This window comes from Lycium barbarum, chromosome 5 (assembly GCF_019175385.1).
Source record: "Lycium barbarum isolate Lr01 chromosome 5, ASM1917538v2, whole genome shotgun sequence".
Lineage (NCBI taxonomy): Eukaryota > Viridiplantae > Streptophyta > Magnoliopsida > Solanales > Solanaceae > Lycium > Lycium barbarum.
In genome coordinates, this window is record NC_083341.1 from 123,068,992 (window position 1) to 123,087,852 (window position 18,861).

Sequence of the window (18,861 nt, forward strand, 5' to 3'; positions counted from 1 at the left end):
ACTAAATTGAATTAGATTAACTCAATATTTTATAATAATTAAAATTTAGACATTCAAAACTTTATGAAATTATTACAAGTTGCAACTTTTCTCAAATAAGTTTGATGAAAAAATATATTTTAAAATATTGGTCAAAGCTCACCTAATTTGACTCTCAAAAAGAAAAATACGACAACTAATTCGAAACGAATTGAGTAATATATATCTAGTGGTCTCCAAAATGTCACGCATCTATTATTACTATTCTAAAAGTAGGAAGATCAAAATTTAAAAATTGAATGACCAAAATAACTTTATAATGTCGGTGGACTTTTATACCCTTTAAATAATTAAATTATAACTCATCGAACACTAATGTATACAAATATAATTTTCAAAGTGTGTCTTGAGATTTTAAAGTTTGCAAAGTTGAGTGACGTCATTTGTAAAATTGATACTTAATTGTATGACCACTAGTGAAATTCAAACCAATTAAACATATACTTAAGTGGGCGTTTGGCCATACTTTTTTCCGGATTTTTTTTTCACTTTTTTAATTTTAGCGTTTGGCCATAAAAATTATTCACTTTTTTCTGGAGTTATACTCCGGAATACTAAAAACAAGAAAAACTTGTTTTTAAAATTTTTTTAACTTTTTTACACTACATTTCACCAAAAATTACAATTTCAAAAACTATGGCCAAACACAACTCCAACTCCAACTTCAAAAATTCCAAAAAAAAGTGAAAAAGTTTTGGGTATTTATGGCCAAACGGGCCCTAATGGCACATTAATATTTTGGATTTACGCCGCCACTTAAGTGAACCGTACCATTTAGGTAACTAACAAATTAGATAGGTCAAGAATTGTATAAATAAGATGTCGCATCGGCAGGGACATAAAACAATACTAAAACATATCGGATGAAGAAAATTTCTGTCACCATGAGAGAAGAATGGGAATTGGATCCTCGAAAGCTTGCTGTCAAGAATCTCATTGGCTTTGGAGGTTTTGGATCAGTTTACAAAGGTGTTTACGATGGAAAACAAGTCGCAGGTAACTTTTCTTCTGTGTTTATACGTATTATTCTTATTCAGAGGCGGATTTAACATTTAAATTTAATGAGTTCAATATTCGTTTAAGATTCTTAGTATTGAACTCATTATACTATTAAATTATGGGTTCAGATTTAGTATTTCTTGATATCTTCAATATACATATATATTTATACTCAATGTTGAAAGTTATGAATATAGATGAAAACATAACCAAAAAGCTACGTCAGCCCCCGTTCTTAGTAGTATACATCATTACATGTTGATGTGTACCTCGGATTTTTTTTTCCTTATATTTTTGCCGTTGGTGTTTCTTTATTTGCAAAGCTTTTTACTATATTAGGGTTAGGTTTCTTGAATCTTTCTAAAATGGTTTTGCAAAAAGTTACCGTGAAATTTCAGCGGCTAATTAGGGTTGGTTTTTGGATTTTCAAGTATACATAGACTGCATGCTACGAATATGTTGATGACCAAAAAGGCTCGACTCTAACCCTAATTATCGAAGTACTTTCCAATCTTTACGTTAGTCTTCGGATACACGTCAACTCTAAAATAGTTTGAATCGGCTATATAAATCATTACTAATCAATTTTGCTTCATGTGGCTAGCTCGTCCTATACAAATATTCAATACATTAGGTTCTTCTCTATATTTTATGTTGTCATACGAATCATCCAACTACCGAACTAGTCAGGGTGGAGCTAGAAGGTTACATATGGCTTACATATTTGGCTAAACTCAATAGCTGTAGTCCAAATTATGTTTTCTTATTAAGAAATCTATTAAATATGTACAATAATTAAATTCATAACTCTATTAAACAGTTTATGCATTAATTGACAGTCTACTTATTTTATACGTATTCTTTCAATGAAATTCAGTTAAAATATTTGATCTGGGAGATGAAAAGAAGAATTCAACAGAACAAAGAAAGGAAATGATGCAAGAGTTATTCATGCAAGAAGTTTCTATTTGGTGCACTCTTCAGCACTCCAATATCGCCAAGGTACGTACGTAGTTAATTTCTCTTTTTTTTTTTATCTCCTGATATTGGTTTATTTTGCAAAGTAAAGTTTCCATCTATAAGCAATAGAACATGACTTGATTGAATAATATTTTTAAGAGTAATTGTAGTTACACGTTGGGAAAAAAGGTTTCTGAAAGTTGGTTAGACGTGAATTTCACTTGGAAAAGATTAATCATTGTTTTACTAAAATACTCCTCAAACTTTTTTTTTTTTTTACATCAAATTCTATATTTCAAGTTTGAAATTAAAATAATAGATCAAATCATAAAACAAACCTCTATTTGAAATATTCTCAGAATTCTCTTTTCTTATTATTTTTTACTACATGCAAAAGCTGATGACAAAAATTATTTTATCCCTTCAATTATGTGCAGTTCATTGGGGCTATAAAGAACATGTCGGGGATAAAAATTAAATGTCAAAAAGGTGCAGTAGATGGATGTTGCATTGTTGTGGAATATTTTACCTGGAGGTACTGTTAGATCCTACCTTTCGAAATACACAATGAAGAAGAAGCTGCCTTTGGATACTGTTATCCAACTCGCATTGGACGCTGCAAAAGGGTATGCTCTATAATCTAATTGCTTATTTGAATAAAATGCTCACTAATAAAAATATTAGGTTGATTTACGCAAATGTTCCCTTTTTAGGTCTATCCTTTAAATTTTGTCCCTTTTTTAGATGTGTAAATATGATCTCTTTGCGAAATTACTCTTTCACACAATGTTATAGACTCCGGTCCAATGTTTATTCATATATTTCTCAACCTTGCCAATAAAACATTAGACTATCGTCTAACATTTATAATAACTTAAAAAATATTAGACTGTTGTCTAATATTTTCTTATAAGACTTTCAATTTGCTCAAACGGAGTCTAAATTAAAATTAAATGTCCAAGTTGCAAGAGAAATAAAGAAAATGATTTACTAAATACCTATTCCAAAAAGGAACAAACCGGCGAAAATTTCACAATATATTGGACTGACTTGTTATCACATGTTAGAATATGTACATTGTTGATATCACATGTTAAAATATGTATATTCTAGATATTGTCCTTTTGAGATTGTGCTCTATAATAAGTAGAAAAAGCTAACCCGGTTATGTAAATATTATGTACATTTTTGGTCGATGAAAATAAACTATATATTTTTTATTTTTTTTTGCTTGAATAGGTTTTTTTTTTTTTTTTTTTTTTTAACTTCTTTCCCTTTTAAATCTTGCGTTCTGACTATTCTATTCTTTAATAACTGTAGGTTGACTTACATTCATTCTCAGAAGATTGCTCATAGAGATGTGAAGACTGAGAACTTACTTATTGACAAGACAGGAAGAGTGAAAATAATTGATTTTGGACTCTCGACTGAGTTTTTTTCTCTTGGATTGGATTATCCTCCTATGATGGTTGGAACAACTGGCACTATCGGTTACATGGCTCCCGAGGTACATCAGCTTTCAAATATTCTTTTCAACTTCAACTTCAAATTTATTTTTCTAAACTTCAACTAAATATTATCTAATGCCTATTAAACATATATATTCTCTTGCAAACATATTCGAGTGAATTACTTGAAAGAAATAATAACCTAATTTAAAGATGTAAGTACGTGTTTAATAAATAGGTGACAAGTACCACAGGATCCACGGGATAGAGATCCACTGCTCCTTTATAACATTATTTTTGCACTTGGTATATGTACATATTCGTATAATTTTAATAGTACTATTTGATACACGATAACATGTACTGTCTATAATAAAGTCTAATTTGGTTACCTAAAAGATTAAGAAAATAATCTATTGTATAGGTTAAAAATGTGTAGCTAGTGGTAAAATTTATTACATTGCCTGTGCATTTAACTAAGACTCATTAATTCTGAGTTTGTTTTGTATTTCATCAGGTTTTGAGCGATCCAGCATATGATCAAAAGTGTGATGTCTACAGCTTTGGAATTTGTTTGTGGGAAATGTACACTTGTTTAGACCCATACCCTGAACAGATTCGTCGTAGTAAAACCTCACATCAAATTTACAAGGTACGTGAAAAAAACTTGACACATTATATAATAACTAGTGTAACGAGAGCTTTTAAACTAGCAGATAATTAGCAGTACAATTTAATTGATTATAGCAAGATATATTAATTACTCTCTCTTTTTTTAAGTTACTAAATTAGGCTTGATACATATGTTGCTTATTGTTGTATGTCGATTTAAACTGATTCAAATCATAAATTCAATTTACTGACGAGTTGTTTTGGGAGTTTCAGAATCGAAGGCCTGAGATACCAACATCTTGTCCAAAAGCATTGTCAGATATAATGAAGAAATGTTGGGATGTAAAGCCACAAAAGAGGCCAGAAATGAAGGAAGTGGTGCACATGTTAGAAACCATTCAGACAACAAAAGAAAGACAACAAAAGCCCATGTTTTGCTTTGCCTAGAAAAACATGAATCAGAGGAGTTTACAATTTAACTCAATATTACAGCGGAAGTGAAGACCACGAAGAAACTAAGAACGAAGATACTGTTCGTTGATACGTACTACGGTTTTCGTGTAAAGAACTACGTGGGACTTGATCCTCTTATAGGTATAATTGGAGGTACGTAGGCAGCCTGTGACAAGATGATCAGGTGCAGTCCCTTTATAGAACAAAACTTTATACTTTTGTAGTGTAGATTTCAATGTAAAGAACTACGTGGGGCTTGATCCTCCTGTAAGGATATTTGGGGTTACGTAGGCAGCCTGTAACAAGATGATCAGGTGCAGTCCCTTTATCGAACAAATTAAAACTTTATATTTTCGTAATGTCGATTCAATGTAAAGAACTACGTGGGGCTTGATCCTCCTATATGTTTAATTGGAGGTACGTAGGCAACTCTGTGACAAGATGATCAAGCGCAGTCCCTTTGTAGAACAAAACTTCATATTTTTGTTATGTTGATTCCAATACGAATGTTATGTAAAGAACTATGTGGGACTTGATCCTCCTATTGGTTTGACTGAAGGTACATAGGCAGCCTGTGACAAGATGATCGGGTGCAGTCCCTTTGTAGAACAAAGCTTTATTTTGTAATGTTGATTCCAATATGAACGTTATGTAAAGAACTACGTGGGACTTGATCCTCCTATTGGTTTGACGGGAGGTACGTAGGCAGATTGTGACAAGATGACCGGGTGCAGTCTTTTTCGTAGAACATAACTTTATACACTTGTAATGTTGATTCCACTAGGACAGTTATGTGGAGAACTACATGGGGCTTGTGTGACAAGATGATCAGCTGCAGCCCTTTGTAGAACAACAGAACAATTTTATACTTTTGCAATGTTGATTCCAATAAGTTATATAAAGAATTACGTTGCGTTTCATCCTCCTTTAAAAGTTTAGTTAAGAGGTACATAAGAAGCCCATGATAAGATGATCAAGTACAGCCCTTGTATTAAAACGACAAAATAAGAATCACATTTATATAAGTAAAAATATGCCCAGATTCTCGTGTAATTAATAAAGCTGGATTTCATTATATCCCACATGTTTTATTAGCGAGGGGTTAGATAACTTCTGACCAAGACGATCATAGTTCAGCTTGGATATATGTCAAAAATGATGTGTATATATGTAAATTTCTGTTATTCCAATATTGCGACTCCCCCACAGAATCAGATGCGTGTATTTTGTGATTGCTTTGGAATATATGGCAAATGCGACACGCTTGTAATGCAATATTCAATAACATTCTGTAGCTCATGGAAAGTTTAACACAAGAAAGGTTCATGTTGCTAATGCCTCCACATCTTTCTCTTTACAGTCGTTATCAATTCCAAAGTCCCATGCGCATTTCACCCCATATGTAAAGTATCATACTTTGCAAAGATTTATTAACAGTTTGCAGCAAAGATTGCATAGAGGAAAGAAGAGCTGGATTTGCAAACAATCGAAAATTGAACACGCGACTTAATACGACTTCAAATTCTTCTCGGGCATAGACCAGAGCAGAAAACTATATCATAACAGCTTCATCACTTGAATAAATATGAAAACAATAGCATGAATTTGAATCTGAATGATGCATAGAAAAAACGAAGTAACCCGATTTCTATTAATCACACAATAATCTCAATATCTATTAATCCCGCAGTAAGTTCCCTAATTGTAAGAAGCTAACAAATTAATCTGCAACAGAAACTCAACAAATTGTTATGAATTTGAAGGGCTTAGACCACTGCATGAGAAATAAAATAGTAAGCGTGCTTGCTTTGGACTACATGAAAAATGCGACAAGCTTGTAAGCAATATCTTAATGACGAGTCCGCGACTTTTGTAGGACCAAAAAAAAAAGTTGAACCAAACTAATACAAAAAAAAAAAAAAAAAAAACATAAGTAGGTTTCACGCACTAATTTAGTGCGTGAAAGGACCAAACTGCAAAAATAAAATTTCAGTGTCATTCACGAACGAAATTCGTGCGTGAATGAGGCCACTAAAAAGTCCTGTTCTTTTGACCTTTTCAGCCAATGAATTTCAACTCCCATTTCTATTTTCTCACATCATTTGTCTTCCATTAGCTGCCCACCTGCCTTCTCTTCTTCTTAAGTTCTCATTGCACTGCATCGCATGGAGTCCGGAACCAAAATGCCCCCAAAAAAAGCACTTTGAACCAAAATACCGCAACAAAAAAAAAGTTACAAAACTACCTTTAACGCAGTAATTTACTGCGCTAAAGTAGTTCACGGAGACGGAGTCGTTAACTGCTTTAGCGCAGTATTTTACTGCGTTATAGAAGCAATTTTTTTTTTATAACATAGTAAAATACTGCGTTATAGAAACAGTACAAAAAAAAAAAAAAATTGGCCGACTTTATTTTTTGCAACACTTAGTGTTTTTTTCCATACTTTGACCAACGATTAGTCGTGTGTCAAGACTCCGAAACGTTAATATTTTATATAGAACCTGATATTTTTTTCTGCGTACAATAATGTAGGCCCAATACATCAAGGATACGTAGACGTTCGGATCGTCATTTTAGGGGTTGAAAAGGTGCCCGAAGTAAGTTTTGTTTGAAAAAACTTAGTGTTTTTTCCATACTTTGACCAACGATTAGTCGTGTGTCAAGACTCCGAAACGTCAATATTTTATATAGAACCTGATATTATTTTCTGCGTACAATAATGTAGGCCCAATACATCAAGGATACGTAGACGTTCGGATCGTCATTTTAGGGGTTGAAAAGGTGCCCGAAATAAGTTTTGTTTGAAAAAACTTAGTGTTTTTTCCGTACTTTGACCAACGATTAGTCGTGTGTCAATACTCCGAAACGTCAATATTTTATATAGAACCTGATATTTTTTTCTGCTTACAATAATATAGGCCCAATACATCAAGGATACGTAGACGTTCGGATAGTCATTTTAGGGGTTGAAAAGGTACCCGAAGTAAGTTTTGTTTGGAAACTTTAGGGTGTTTTATTTTGTAAGATTTTGATTTAAGCGTGTTATTTTTTAATCAAGACATAACTTTATTTTGAATATAAATATAATTCTAAAAAATTTGTCCGCATAGATCTCGAAAAAATACGCAAGTTAAAAAAAAACACGCGTAAAACGGACGTCCGAGCGCAAAGTTATGACCATCTAAAGTTTGACGACTTTACAACTAGTTTTTCTCCCTATATTTTTTAGAATTATATTTATATTCAAAATGAAGTTATGTCTTGATTAAAAAATAACACGCTTAAATCAAAATCTTAAAAAATAAAACACCCTAAAGTTTCCAAACAAAATTTACTTCGGGTACCTTTTCAACCCCTAAAATGACGATCCGAACGTCTACGTATCCTTGATGTATTGGGCCTACATTATTGTACGCAGAAAAAAAATATCAGGTTCTATATAAAATATTGTCGTTTCGGAGTCTTGACACACGACTAATCGTTGGTCAAAGTATGGAAAAAACACTAAGTTTATTCAAACAAAACTTACTTCGGGCCCTTTTCAACCCCTAAAATGAGGATCCGAACGTCTACGTATCCTTGATGTATTGGGCCTACATTATTGTACGCAGAAAAAAATATCAGGTTCTATATAAAATATTGACGTTTCGGAGTCTTGACACACGGCTAATGATTGGTCAAAGTATGGAAAAAAACACTAAGTGTTGCAAAAAATAAAGTCGGCCAATTTTTTTTTTTTTTTGGTACTGATCTATAACGCAGTATTTTACTGCGTTATAAAAAAAATTGCTTCTATAACGCAGTAAAATATTGCGCTAAAGCAGTTAACGGCTCCGTCTCCGTGAACTACTTTAGCGCAGTAATTTACTGCGCTAAAGGTAGTTTTGTAACTTTTTTTTTGTTGGGGTATTTTGGTTCAAAGTGCTTTTTTGGGGGCATTTTGGTTCCGGACTCCATGCGATGCAGTGCAATGAGAACTTAAGAAGAAGAGAAGGCAGGTAATGGAAGACAAATGATGTGAGAAAATAGAAATGGGAGTTGAAATTCATTGGCTGAAAAAGTCAAAAGAACAGGACTTTTTGGTGGCCTCATTCACGCACGAATTTCGTTCGTGAAAGACACTGAAATTTTATTTTTACAGTTTGATCCTTTCACGCATTAAATTAGTGCGTAAAACCTACTTATGTTTTTTTTTTTTTTTTTTGTATTAGTTTGATTCAACTTTTTTTTTTTATCCTACAAAAGTCGCGGATTCCTTTATGACACATCCAAATTTTTTATAATGATATCTAGTTCTCAATTTAAAATGTAAAATTGCTTTCATTTGAGAAACGAAGAATTTATAATTAAATAAATAACAGTGAACTGGATTGGACCAAATCACGTTCGGTCCCATCTGAAACAGTTTCAAAAAGGCCTTCACTTCTCACAAATTTCCTCCTGAGAAAAATGTGGGATGTTTCTCATATGTAAGAGAAAACAGCACAAATATGCAATGCAAAGTAAACTTGAAGCTGGAATGAATTAAGAGAATTACAAAATAACCAACTTTGACCTAAACTACTTATCATTTATGCTTGAAAGAAAACAGCTCTCCAATAATTTGACAGAGTAGCAAGAACATTTTTCTATTTTGATCAGTAACAGAGTAGCAAGAACATTATGAATATGGTACTAAGTTACAGGGAGGAGATAGCTGAAATCAGGATTTGGGCCTCAAAGCCAAACCTGTCTCAACTTTCTTAATTTCAAATATAAGCATCCTCCACATCTTCAGAACAAACATTTCTGCTTCTTCATCTAATATACTTTGGAGCCTTTCAAGCATCTCAGTTGCCTTGACATGTTCTTGAGTGCTGGACACGATGTAGTCTACCAGCGTCGGTTCCTCCTCACCAAGAAAATCGGTTATCTTCTTACTGATCCACGGTCTCATCCTTTCATGCAGTGCATTCTGTGAAAAGCAAAGCATATAGAAACTATAAACATTCACACCTCTAGCAAACCAACAATAGAAGACCCGAAAAGCAAAGATATAGGATCTACAAAATGTAACTGGGCAAAAGCTCAGAACATAAATTCAAGCTATTGTAGCCTAGAGATTTAGCTTCAAATGAGATAAGTGTGTTAGGAACTTGGGACTCCATCATGAACTAAAGTGCTAGATGCAAAGTTTACACGACTAGCACATACAGACAATTTCATAGGAATGTTGACATTCCTAATGGCTGCAAGGAGGATGTACTATCAACGATAGCTGGAAGGCATCCAATTCTCTGTCCACTTACAAGCAACGTTTCTTGCTGCAAAAAAGTTTTACAAGCCAAAGTACTATCTTGCCATGATACTTCGCCAGAGAACTCAGGATGCCTATATTCTTTTCTTGATCAGGAACGTAGGATACCTCTCACCACTTTGTCAAGAAGTTCAATATTATTTTCAGTAAACAATCCAGTCAAGTTAATATATTCTTTTCACTCAAGTATCAGACTAGGAGCTAACGTGCAACAGTGTTAGCCCTCTTGAGGTATGCTTAAGCCCTGAGCCTCTGAAGCTTGGTGCAGCACAGGGCAGGCACTTCGCCTCACTTAACCCCCATTTTAGTGTAGGCAGCGGGGTGGGTCTCAATATCAATAGGTTTTTCCTTAAAGAGGATAGGCACTAACAAAGTAATATACTATTCATCAAACTTCATGAACAAATATTTTCATGATTAAGGATAGGAAATTGGAATTTAACAATAGAAAATTAGACAAGCTTAATAACTTGCATCTGAATCTGAAATTCAAAAAACTAAACTTGATAAACATGGGTTTTTACTTTTTGCTTTATATATTTTGCTTAACTGTAGCTTTTCAATTCTTGTTATCCACAAGATTGTAAATCTGTAGTATTTTTTCCTTGCATACAAAAGTTTATTCTTTAATTGCACTTCATACTTGAAGGCCCAACAGGCACTTGACACTTTCCTATGCTTTCCACCTCTTGATTATATTGCTGATGAGGTAATCACATTGAGAAAGTTATATCATTTCTGAACAAACTTTATCTAATTGCTTAATAAATGATTCAACAATAAAGCACTATACTGGTGCTCAATATAGAAAAATCATTTTCCAATCTAGTAGGGAGACCAATAAACATTATTACTTAGGGGCACTCGGGAAGCACATACAGTGTAGCCAAAACGTCTTTCCAAAAGCCAAGAATAACTATTGTGTAAGGTAATCAATAGTAGATGCAGTGTCTTCTACATGCAAACAGTAGAGAACAATTATGCATACATAAGCTAGCTTCCGCATGTCAGTAGATGCGTTCATTCACTTTTATCCCTCAGGCTAAAGAAATTTTTCCCTCCCATTTTACCTCCTTATGCGATTGACAAATTGACTTTCCGTCTCCCTACTAATCAGATGTTCTGAATCCAATGTGGACTTTCAGGCAGTCACACAAAAAAAACAGATAACTTGTAAAATATGGAAAAAAAAAAAAGACCTACTATGGCAACCACTCATGCATTCACTACTAATTACCAAGAATACATGTACTGCTAATGCTAAGAACACTATAATCTATCTAATAAAAACCTATCTTCATTTACCAGAGTCAATGACCCAAGTTTTATAACTAGTATATATATAGGGCATATTTCGAGGAATACGCGATGCTTTGGGAGTTCTGTGGCATCTGCCCAAAAAGTATACTTCAGAAACTCATTCATCAGTTCCGTTTCTTGTGAAAATAATTTAAAGGGAACCATCATATTGCTATTACTATTATTGTGCTCAAACATAAAAACAGTGAAATGGAAACATGTGACTGGAAAGAAAGACAGGCTATTTCGGGGGCAGAACCTATATCAAACGTTTGGCTGCAACTAGGCTTAATTGTATCAGCTAAACGATATGGACAAGAGTTTGAGGAAACTTTTGATACCTTACCCCAAAATCAACCATAATAGAAATAAAAGCCCCCCAAATCCTAGAAGCTGAGGGGGTATACTATCTCCTCCTGTCTCCTCCCACTCTGCTTTATGTTAATTGCAGGAACACATCAAATATGAAAATGCATAGCTGTGTGCCTATTACCATAATCTCCTTACAATAGGTGAGCCATTACCAAGTATACCTAACACTAACAGGCTAGAAGTTGCAGGTATCATACAACTCTTAAGTCTTAAGACAAAAAGCATGTCACAAGTCTAGCAATGAAGTAACTTGATAATGTTCACTATAATCCGCTGAAACCTCTTCATGTATTAAAGCAGGAGATTGAAACTGAGGAACCATTTCTCACCTTGTCATAAATCGCCCAATTTATCTCATAAGAGAACAACTCATCTTTGGTCTTTGGAATCATGTCGATCAATTGCTTTGCATCTAAAAGCTTCTGATTATCAGGCGTCTTAACCTTATCAGGTCTGGGTTCCCGGCCTCTGTCATGATCATGGTTTCTGCTGTCATCCCTAGTTCGGTTAGTCTCCTCATCATGCTTGTCCCGATCTCTCTGGCTGGATCTGTCATGAGTTCTTCTGTGTCTGTCCTTCTCTCCATCAGGCCTCTCTTCTTTAGAGTTGACACGTTTAGCAAATTCTGCAGCCACAGCCGGCGATGCTTCAGAGATGGAAGGTTCAACCATATGTTGATCGTCAGCTGAGTAGTCAATTGGTACCAATGGCCTCATTTTCTTTTCTTTTTGAGCATCCTCATCCTCGTCTGCATTGAAGAAAGAAGGGACAGCAGCTCTTTTCCCTAACCCTAGGAGGCCAAATTCTAACCTTTTCGCTGGGGCATTGCTATTATGCCTCATATCTGATGCAGCAGTAGCTGCCAACACAGATTCTTCATCAGTCCCATTTTGCACAACTCCTTCGCCTATCAATTTTTAATATCAAAAGCCAAATAAAAAGATAGCAATAAATCTTGAAAAGAATAAACTAAAATAGTTACCTGGACTTAAATTATCGTGAGCTGTCTCGATATTCTTATCTTGGCTATCAAGATTGTTTTCCTCATATGGAACAGCCTTTTCGCGTCCATTAGTTAGATGACCAGAAAGGATTTTCAATGCCTCCTCCTGCTCTTTTTTCTGCTGTTCCTCGTCTGCTCTTCTCTTGGCCTCAGCAATCTCTTCTTCTTCTTTAAACCTATCGGCCAAGTCATCTTCCTTCTCCCTCTGCCGTCGTTTCCTCTCCTCGTCACTAGTCCTGTGTTTCCTTTTTCTATAACCATCTTCACATTCACGTTCTTGCTCCACTATATCCCATTTGCGCTCCTGAGCCCTTTCTTTCTCCCTTTCTCTCTCTCTTTTCCGCCAATGTTCTCTCTCCCTTTCTCTAGTTTCCCACTCTTTTTCACGGACCTTGTACCGGCGCTCATCTTCGCGGGTCTTGTACTCTCTGTCCTTCTCTCTCTTAGCTCGTTCTTGTTCACGTTCTCTCTCATACCTTTCGAGTTCCCTTTCCTTTTCCCTCTTCAAATCCCTCTCCCGGTCCCTGCTTCTCCTATCATGCCTACGATGGTCTGGTGAGCTCATCTCAGCCTTGTCATGCTCAGTTGATGTTTTATTTTCACTGACATCATCATTTTTGTCTTCTGCGGTGTTTTCAAGATCATATTGAAACATGTCAGTAAAGCATTATGACTAAAGCACCAATATCTTTTGATGACATCTAGGCAATAAAAGAAAAATCTGCAAAAGAAAAAAAAGGAAAGAGAGGCCTTTTATTGGTCCAATAAACTTAACCATTTTTTGCTGCATCTCTACCTAGTTCCCCATCTTTGAGGTTTTCCGTATGTGAGTTATCAGAACCATCTTTAGCTGTTTGTGGAGGTGGAGGTGGAGGTGGTAATGGTTTATTCTTCAGCCTTTCCTCTATCATATCCTTGAGCTTCTCCAAGGCCTCTTTGTCAGATTGCCTATCTTCGTCAGTGACCAGACCAAAGTTAGCAGCATCGAGATTTTCTTTGTTCCCTTTATTACCACTATCTTTCTTTGATTCTTCTGTAGTAGATTCTGGAGGATCTATAGAAGTCGTTGCATTTTCTTTCTTCTCCCCACCTGATGCACTTTCTTCTTCTTTTTCAGCACCTTCAGTTTCAGACTCTTTGGGCTTCTTTGAGCTTTCTGCTTTCTTTTCAACATACCGTTCAAGGTAATCACGAGTTGCTTGATTGACATTTAACTGCAATGATACCAAGTTTAGAAGTTGAAATATCACTATCCTTTCGTAAGCTGGGGATGTAACATGACTTAAAGGAGAGCCCATCTAAACCTACGACACGACTTGGTCAAAATAAACATGCAGAGAGAATAAATGTTCATATCTGCCAAATACTGGGGGAGATACAGTAAATATTTAGTAGACAGATGAGCTGCACAGAGACACACTATCAGATGGAAATATAAGGTATCATAATTAATTCATGACTTCTGAGATATTCATGCAGCACAATATTCATCCTAAAATGCGCAGACATAAATGAGAAAACCCGATTTATTTACTTGGACAGGTTGGTGGGGTAGGGGGGACTGTGTGTGTGAGAGAGAGATAGAGAAAAGAGAAAGGAGGAAAAAACAGAATTATACCATTAGATCCTGCCCGTCAATGTTTAATTTGTTGAGCAATCTTAATGCACGGAGAACCCCTTCAGCAGACTCAAACTCACAAAACCCAAAACCTTTCAGAGATCCATTTGTCGGATCTTGAGCACGCTTCCAACTCTTAACAGGCCCGCAGAGCTTTGCAAACATTACAGCAGAAAGATCAGTCAAATTTAGAGGCCATAAGCACTATATATACTGACTTACAAGGCAGGAAAAAGATTCATTTTGAACACAAACAAGTGAGAAATGCAAAAAGAACTAAGTTCCACTCTCCAAAAAGTAATTGAAGGAATTGCCGAAATGTAAATGAACTCACCTCCAAAAGAGAAAGCATAAACTCATTTTCCGCAGTGGACGATATCTTGCCAACATAAACTGTCGTTTGTGGTTTCTCTGTTTGAGTAGTGTTTGGGATGGCCGCTGGCCTAGCAGCAGGAGGAATGATTGGAGGACGTACTATGGGGATTGGAGGGCGCATCACGGGAGGAATAATGCCAACTGCACCCGGTGGGCGTGGAGGAAACATTGGTCGAGCCATTGGTGTGTATGGTGATACATAACGCGGAATTCCTGCATAAATGGACAAAGGCGTCTAGGAATATTTATTAGGCCAAGCTTACAAAGCAGAGACAAGTCTAACACTCAACGCCTACATCTCATTCACGAAAGAAAACTGTAAGGCTGAACAAATGTTATTACCAAACATTACAAGCATTATGAGATGGCACCATAGGCATGAGAATTGAGAACACTCACGAGCTGAACAGATAACCTGAAGGATAAAGATAATAACATCCATTCATAAATCACTAACATGTGAACAGGGCTTACCTTATGCATCCACTTGCAAAGAAATCTGATCAAACGGTCCAAATTCCCAAGAATGATTTGCGAGGTTTGAATACATTAAGATGAGACTTCCAGCGTCTCATCATCATTAATGCAATTGATAGCATGATAACATATTTTAAGACAATCTTTCCACATGTTAAAAATTAACGTCATCATGTACAACAAAATAATAGCCGGAAAGACAACACAAGCAAGTAAAATGAAAAGATTGTGATACCTTGGAGTATAGGCAACTTGCATTTCAGTTGTTAACAAAGTCTGCTGCCAGCATTTCAAGAATCAAGATCCCAACAAAGGGGTAGTACCCTTATTACTAAAAGTAAATCTACTGTAGGACATGCATATCCAGACATTACATAACATAGAAAAGTTATATGTCCATGGTGAGAAAGCTCCACTTCTGGTACTTCACAGGAAATAGATGTGTTCGAAAGCAAATGGCCTTGCAATGATAAATGAAAATAAAAGCAAAACCAAGCAGACGTACTCATACCAAAAAAGCAGTTGGAGTACGCAGTAGTCTCTAATGAACTGCAATATGAAGCCTTCCCACCTTTCTCACCGAAACCATTCAAGAAACTGTAGGAGAAAACATCCCGTCATCGATACCCCTTATCCGTTTTTAATACAATTCTACGGGCAAACTCCTTTCATCGATATTATTCCCCTCTCAATATCAACATAATAAAGCAACACACAGTACGCTAATCATTGTTACTCTATTTATAGTCCATAAAACTGTATACTATTAAGTAATGCAAGGTTCAAATGGTAATCAGAGATATGTGTTCAGTAATTCTTCTAGAGCCTTTAACAAGCATACTTATGTATAACATTTTGCAGTGGTTCACTCTCAACAGATCAATTTCTAAAGAGATAATGGTCAAAAACAAGCCTGACTATCAATATCTCACAAGTTTCACACTCTAACTATCAGTTGTTCCCTTTTCCTACATGAACTATCACCATCTATGTATTAAAACATACCTCTAGTTTAGTTATATATATTAAAACACACCTCAATGTGTGTTTTAATACATAGATGGTGATAGTTCAGGTAGGAAAACAGAAATAACCGATAGTTGGGTTGTGAAACTCGAGAAAAAGTGATAGTTGAGATGTGCTTTTGAGCATTAACTCATTTCTAAATCACGAACTTAGTCAAAGCTATTATTGAGAACACCAGTACCGCAGCATCTAGTGCTAACGATTCACAAAATCTGAACTAACTTCCCTCGTAGATTATTGTTAGAACAAAGACCTCGCCTTTTGATATCACAGCATCTACTGCTAACAAGTGTATAAATACAAGTAATCGCTAAACAATACACTGCAAAATTTATCATTACCGCTATCAATATCACAGCATGCAGTGCTTACAATTCATAAATCTGAATTAACTTCCCTAATAGACTGATTAACTTCCCACCTCGCCTTTTGATATCAAGGCATCTACTGCTACAACCAGAGGCGAATCCAGGATTTCAAGAGGATGAGTTCATCTTAGAATTTTTTTTTATTTTTAAAAAAGACGCAAAAGTGCATTTAATAGGGTTCGATCCCACAACCTTAAGGGAATAAAGGTAGCACTTAGCCGGTGCTCCATTCAGTCTAGTTCGAGCATGTGTTCCTTTAGTTAATATTTTATATATTTTACGGATTATATACATAATATACCGAGTTTCGTTGGGTGACCATGTGTTAACGTGACCCATTTTTTATACCTGTATTCGCGCCTGGTCAGCTACAACTGTCTAATCACTAAACTATACACTGCACAATCTATCAATATTTCAGCATCAATTGCAAAAATAGCCAATTAGAAGGAAAGAAAAACAAAAAACCCACCGGGATGAAGCATAGCGCCTTGAGGAGGAGGTTGAGGCATAGCAGGATAACCATTAGGCATGTGAGGAACACCATACGGTCTCATAACCATTTGTTGCCCATACATCATTTGCTGCGCATTAGGTGGCGGAATCATCCCCGGCGGCGCCACAGAACTAACTCCAGGTGGCTGAACTGAAGAAGGATTCGCAAAACTCGGTGTTTGCTGCTGCTGCAGATTAGGGTTAGGAATAGGCGAGAACATAGGCGCTACACCGCCGCCGCCGCTAGGCACCGGTGCTGGCGGCGCCGCCGGACGAAACGACGGAGGTGCGGCGGAGTAAGGCTGGATCGACGGCGGAGCTGGAGCTGGAGGCGGATCTGATTTGGATTCCGCCGGTGGTTGTTGAGAATTAGTAACGGTGGGATTTTCCGGCAAAGGAGTTGATGTGTCCGCCATTGATATTTGATGTGGAGAAATTGCGGGTTTTGAGAGAGTACTGAGCCCTAGAATTATTACTAGAAGAAAATATGGTTTTTTTTTTTTAATTTTATTTTATTTTTATGAATATGTTAGTATCTCTCGTGCTATTTCGTTTCGTAATTCTATAGCTGAAAAAAATTCCGCTTGCACGATGTCTTTGTTCGTCATGAGTAGAGTAGACCCACTTAAAATTTTCGAAAGATATAATTTTAATTTTAATAATAATAATATACAGTCCAACATAAAATGTTATATTTGTAATTTACATCTTCATAGTTTACTTTTTTTTTTTTTTTGCGATAGTGTTTATAAACACATTATATAATAATATACATTTACTGTAGACAGTGTATAAATTTTGTATAAAAGGGTTATTTTGGGTAATATTAGAAATATGGGCCATTTCTAGTAAATATTTTCTCCAAACAGACATAGTATTTTCCGAAATTTTAATTTCCAACTTTTTTAAGACTAAAAGCATATAAAAATATTTAAAATTTTACAATAACATACCCCTGTTGTTCTATGAGCGGGGTTTGGGGAGGGTAGAATGTAGGCAAACCCTCCCCCTACTTTTGTTGAGTAGAAAAGTTATTTTCAATCCCTCGGCTCAAAACACTTGAAGTTCCCATTAGTTCTCCAATTAGATGGACCCGGCACTTTTGTAACCCAAAAAAAAAAAAATTGGAACGAAACTAACTCATTAAAAAAAAAAAGAACCAAAGTAGGCTTCACGCACAGATTCTGTGCGTGAAACCCCTTTCCCCCCCGACCCCAACTGTTACACCTCGGAAATTTTTTCGTTCATGCACAGTGAATTGACTGACGAAGGGCACGAGGCATACGATATTTTGATAAATAAGAAATAATATTTAATGATTCTGAATGAGATTTTAAGGACATTTGAGGTAGGAGACGAAAGTTGTTAAGGAAAGCAAGGTATATGTTGTGTATCGGGCAAGAAATACGAGTATCGAATTAATGATGTTTTAATGAAATTTTAGAGAAGAATTATAATGTCCCTTATATTGGTAATGAAGTGTCAAGTAAGTTTCAAGAAGGACCCATAAGCCAAATATGGGCATAGGCCATCCAAAAGGGCGAGTTAAGGAAAACATTTTCGGATGATCTGGTTTGGAGGGGCCAAAACGCTATTATAAAGTTGGAATTTGGGAAAACACCAAGAATTAAAGTTGTAGATAATTGAAAGAGCTTTCCAACCATAGGTCGTGGGCCCTCACAGCATATCGGGATCAAAAGTTATGGCCATTCTACGACAGACAGTTCGAGGGCAGAATATCACATTCTGGCGCACTTTGCGGTGCAACATGCGGCTCGCAAGTACGACATGCGGCTACGCAGTTCCACCGCAAAGTGTGCCAGTGAAAGTTGGTCAGCTGGCAAGCTTTGCGACCCAACATGCGGCTCGCATAGCATGCTTTGCGTTTCGCAAAGCGTGCCGCATGTTGTGTCGGTCCAGAATTTTCTGGACCACTTTAAATATACCCAACTCGTCCAAAATCATATTTTTTCATCATATTTGGCCAAGAAAACCTCTAGAACCTTCTCTAACATTCATCC

General features: G+C 35.9%; 1 protein-coding gene and 1 pseudogene across 4 annotated transcripts; one reads left to right on the forward strand and one right to left on the reverse strand.

The window, feature by feature from the left end:
- Positions 1-923: 923 nt before the first annotated feature.
- LOC132639717 (serine/threonine-protein kinase STY13-like) lies at positions 924-4,505 on the forward strand (annotated as a pseudogene).
- Positions 4,506-9,014: 4,509 nt separating this feature from the next.
- On the reverse strand, positions 9,015-17,373 carry LOC132641349 (RNA-binding motif protein 25). Of its 4 annotated transcripts, none has more exons than XM_060358309.1 (7): positions 16,818-17,373; positions 14,434-14,687; positions 14,100-14,252; positions 13,257-13,695; positions 12,461-13,105; positions 11,808-12,337; positions 9,015-9,465 (listed from the first exon to the last, which is right to left on the reverse strand). In XM_060358309.1, exons 1-7 carry the CDS (start codon positions 17,254-17,256, stop codon positions 9,214-9,216), a joined length of 2,712 nt encoding a protein of 903 aa, XP_060214292.1. In that variant the 5' UTR covers positions 17,257-17,373; the 3' UTR covers positions 9,015-9,213. The 4 variants fall into 4 exon arrangements, with proteins under 4 accessions (XP_060214292.1, XP_060214291.1, XP_060214290.1 ...); XM_060358308.1 differs by having other exon boundaries at positions 11,808-12,385; positions 13,278-13,695; positions 16,818-17,369; XM_060358307.1 differs by having other exon boundaries at positions 11,808-12,385; positions 16,818-17,369.
- Positions 17,374-18,861: the final 1,488 nt, after the last annotated feature.

What these genes read in the sequence shown, in the direction of transcription:
- LOC132641349 (XM_060358307.1), bottom strand. Translation starts at nt 17,256, where the DNA reads ATGGCGGACACATCAACTCCTTTGCCGGAAAATCCCACCGTTACTAAT. An exon ending in TTATGCTTTCTCTTTTGGAG is followed by an intron (nt 14,253 to 14,433) that starts GTGAGTTCATTT and finishes ATGTTTGCAAAG; the next exon opens with CTCTGCGGGCCTGTTAAGAG. An exon ending in TAGAGATGCAGCAAAAAATG is followed by an intron (nt 13,106 to 13,256) that starts GTTAAGTTTATT and finishes AAAACACCGCAG; the next exon opens with AAGACAAAAATGATGATGTC.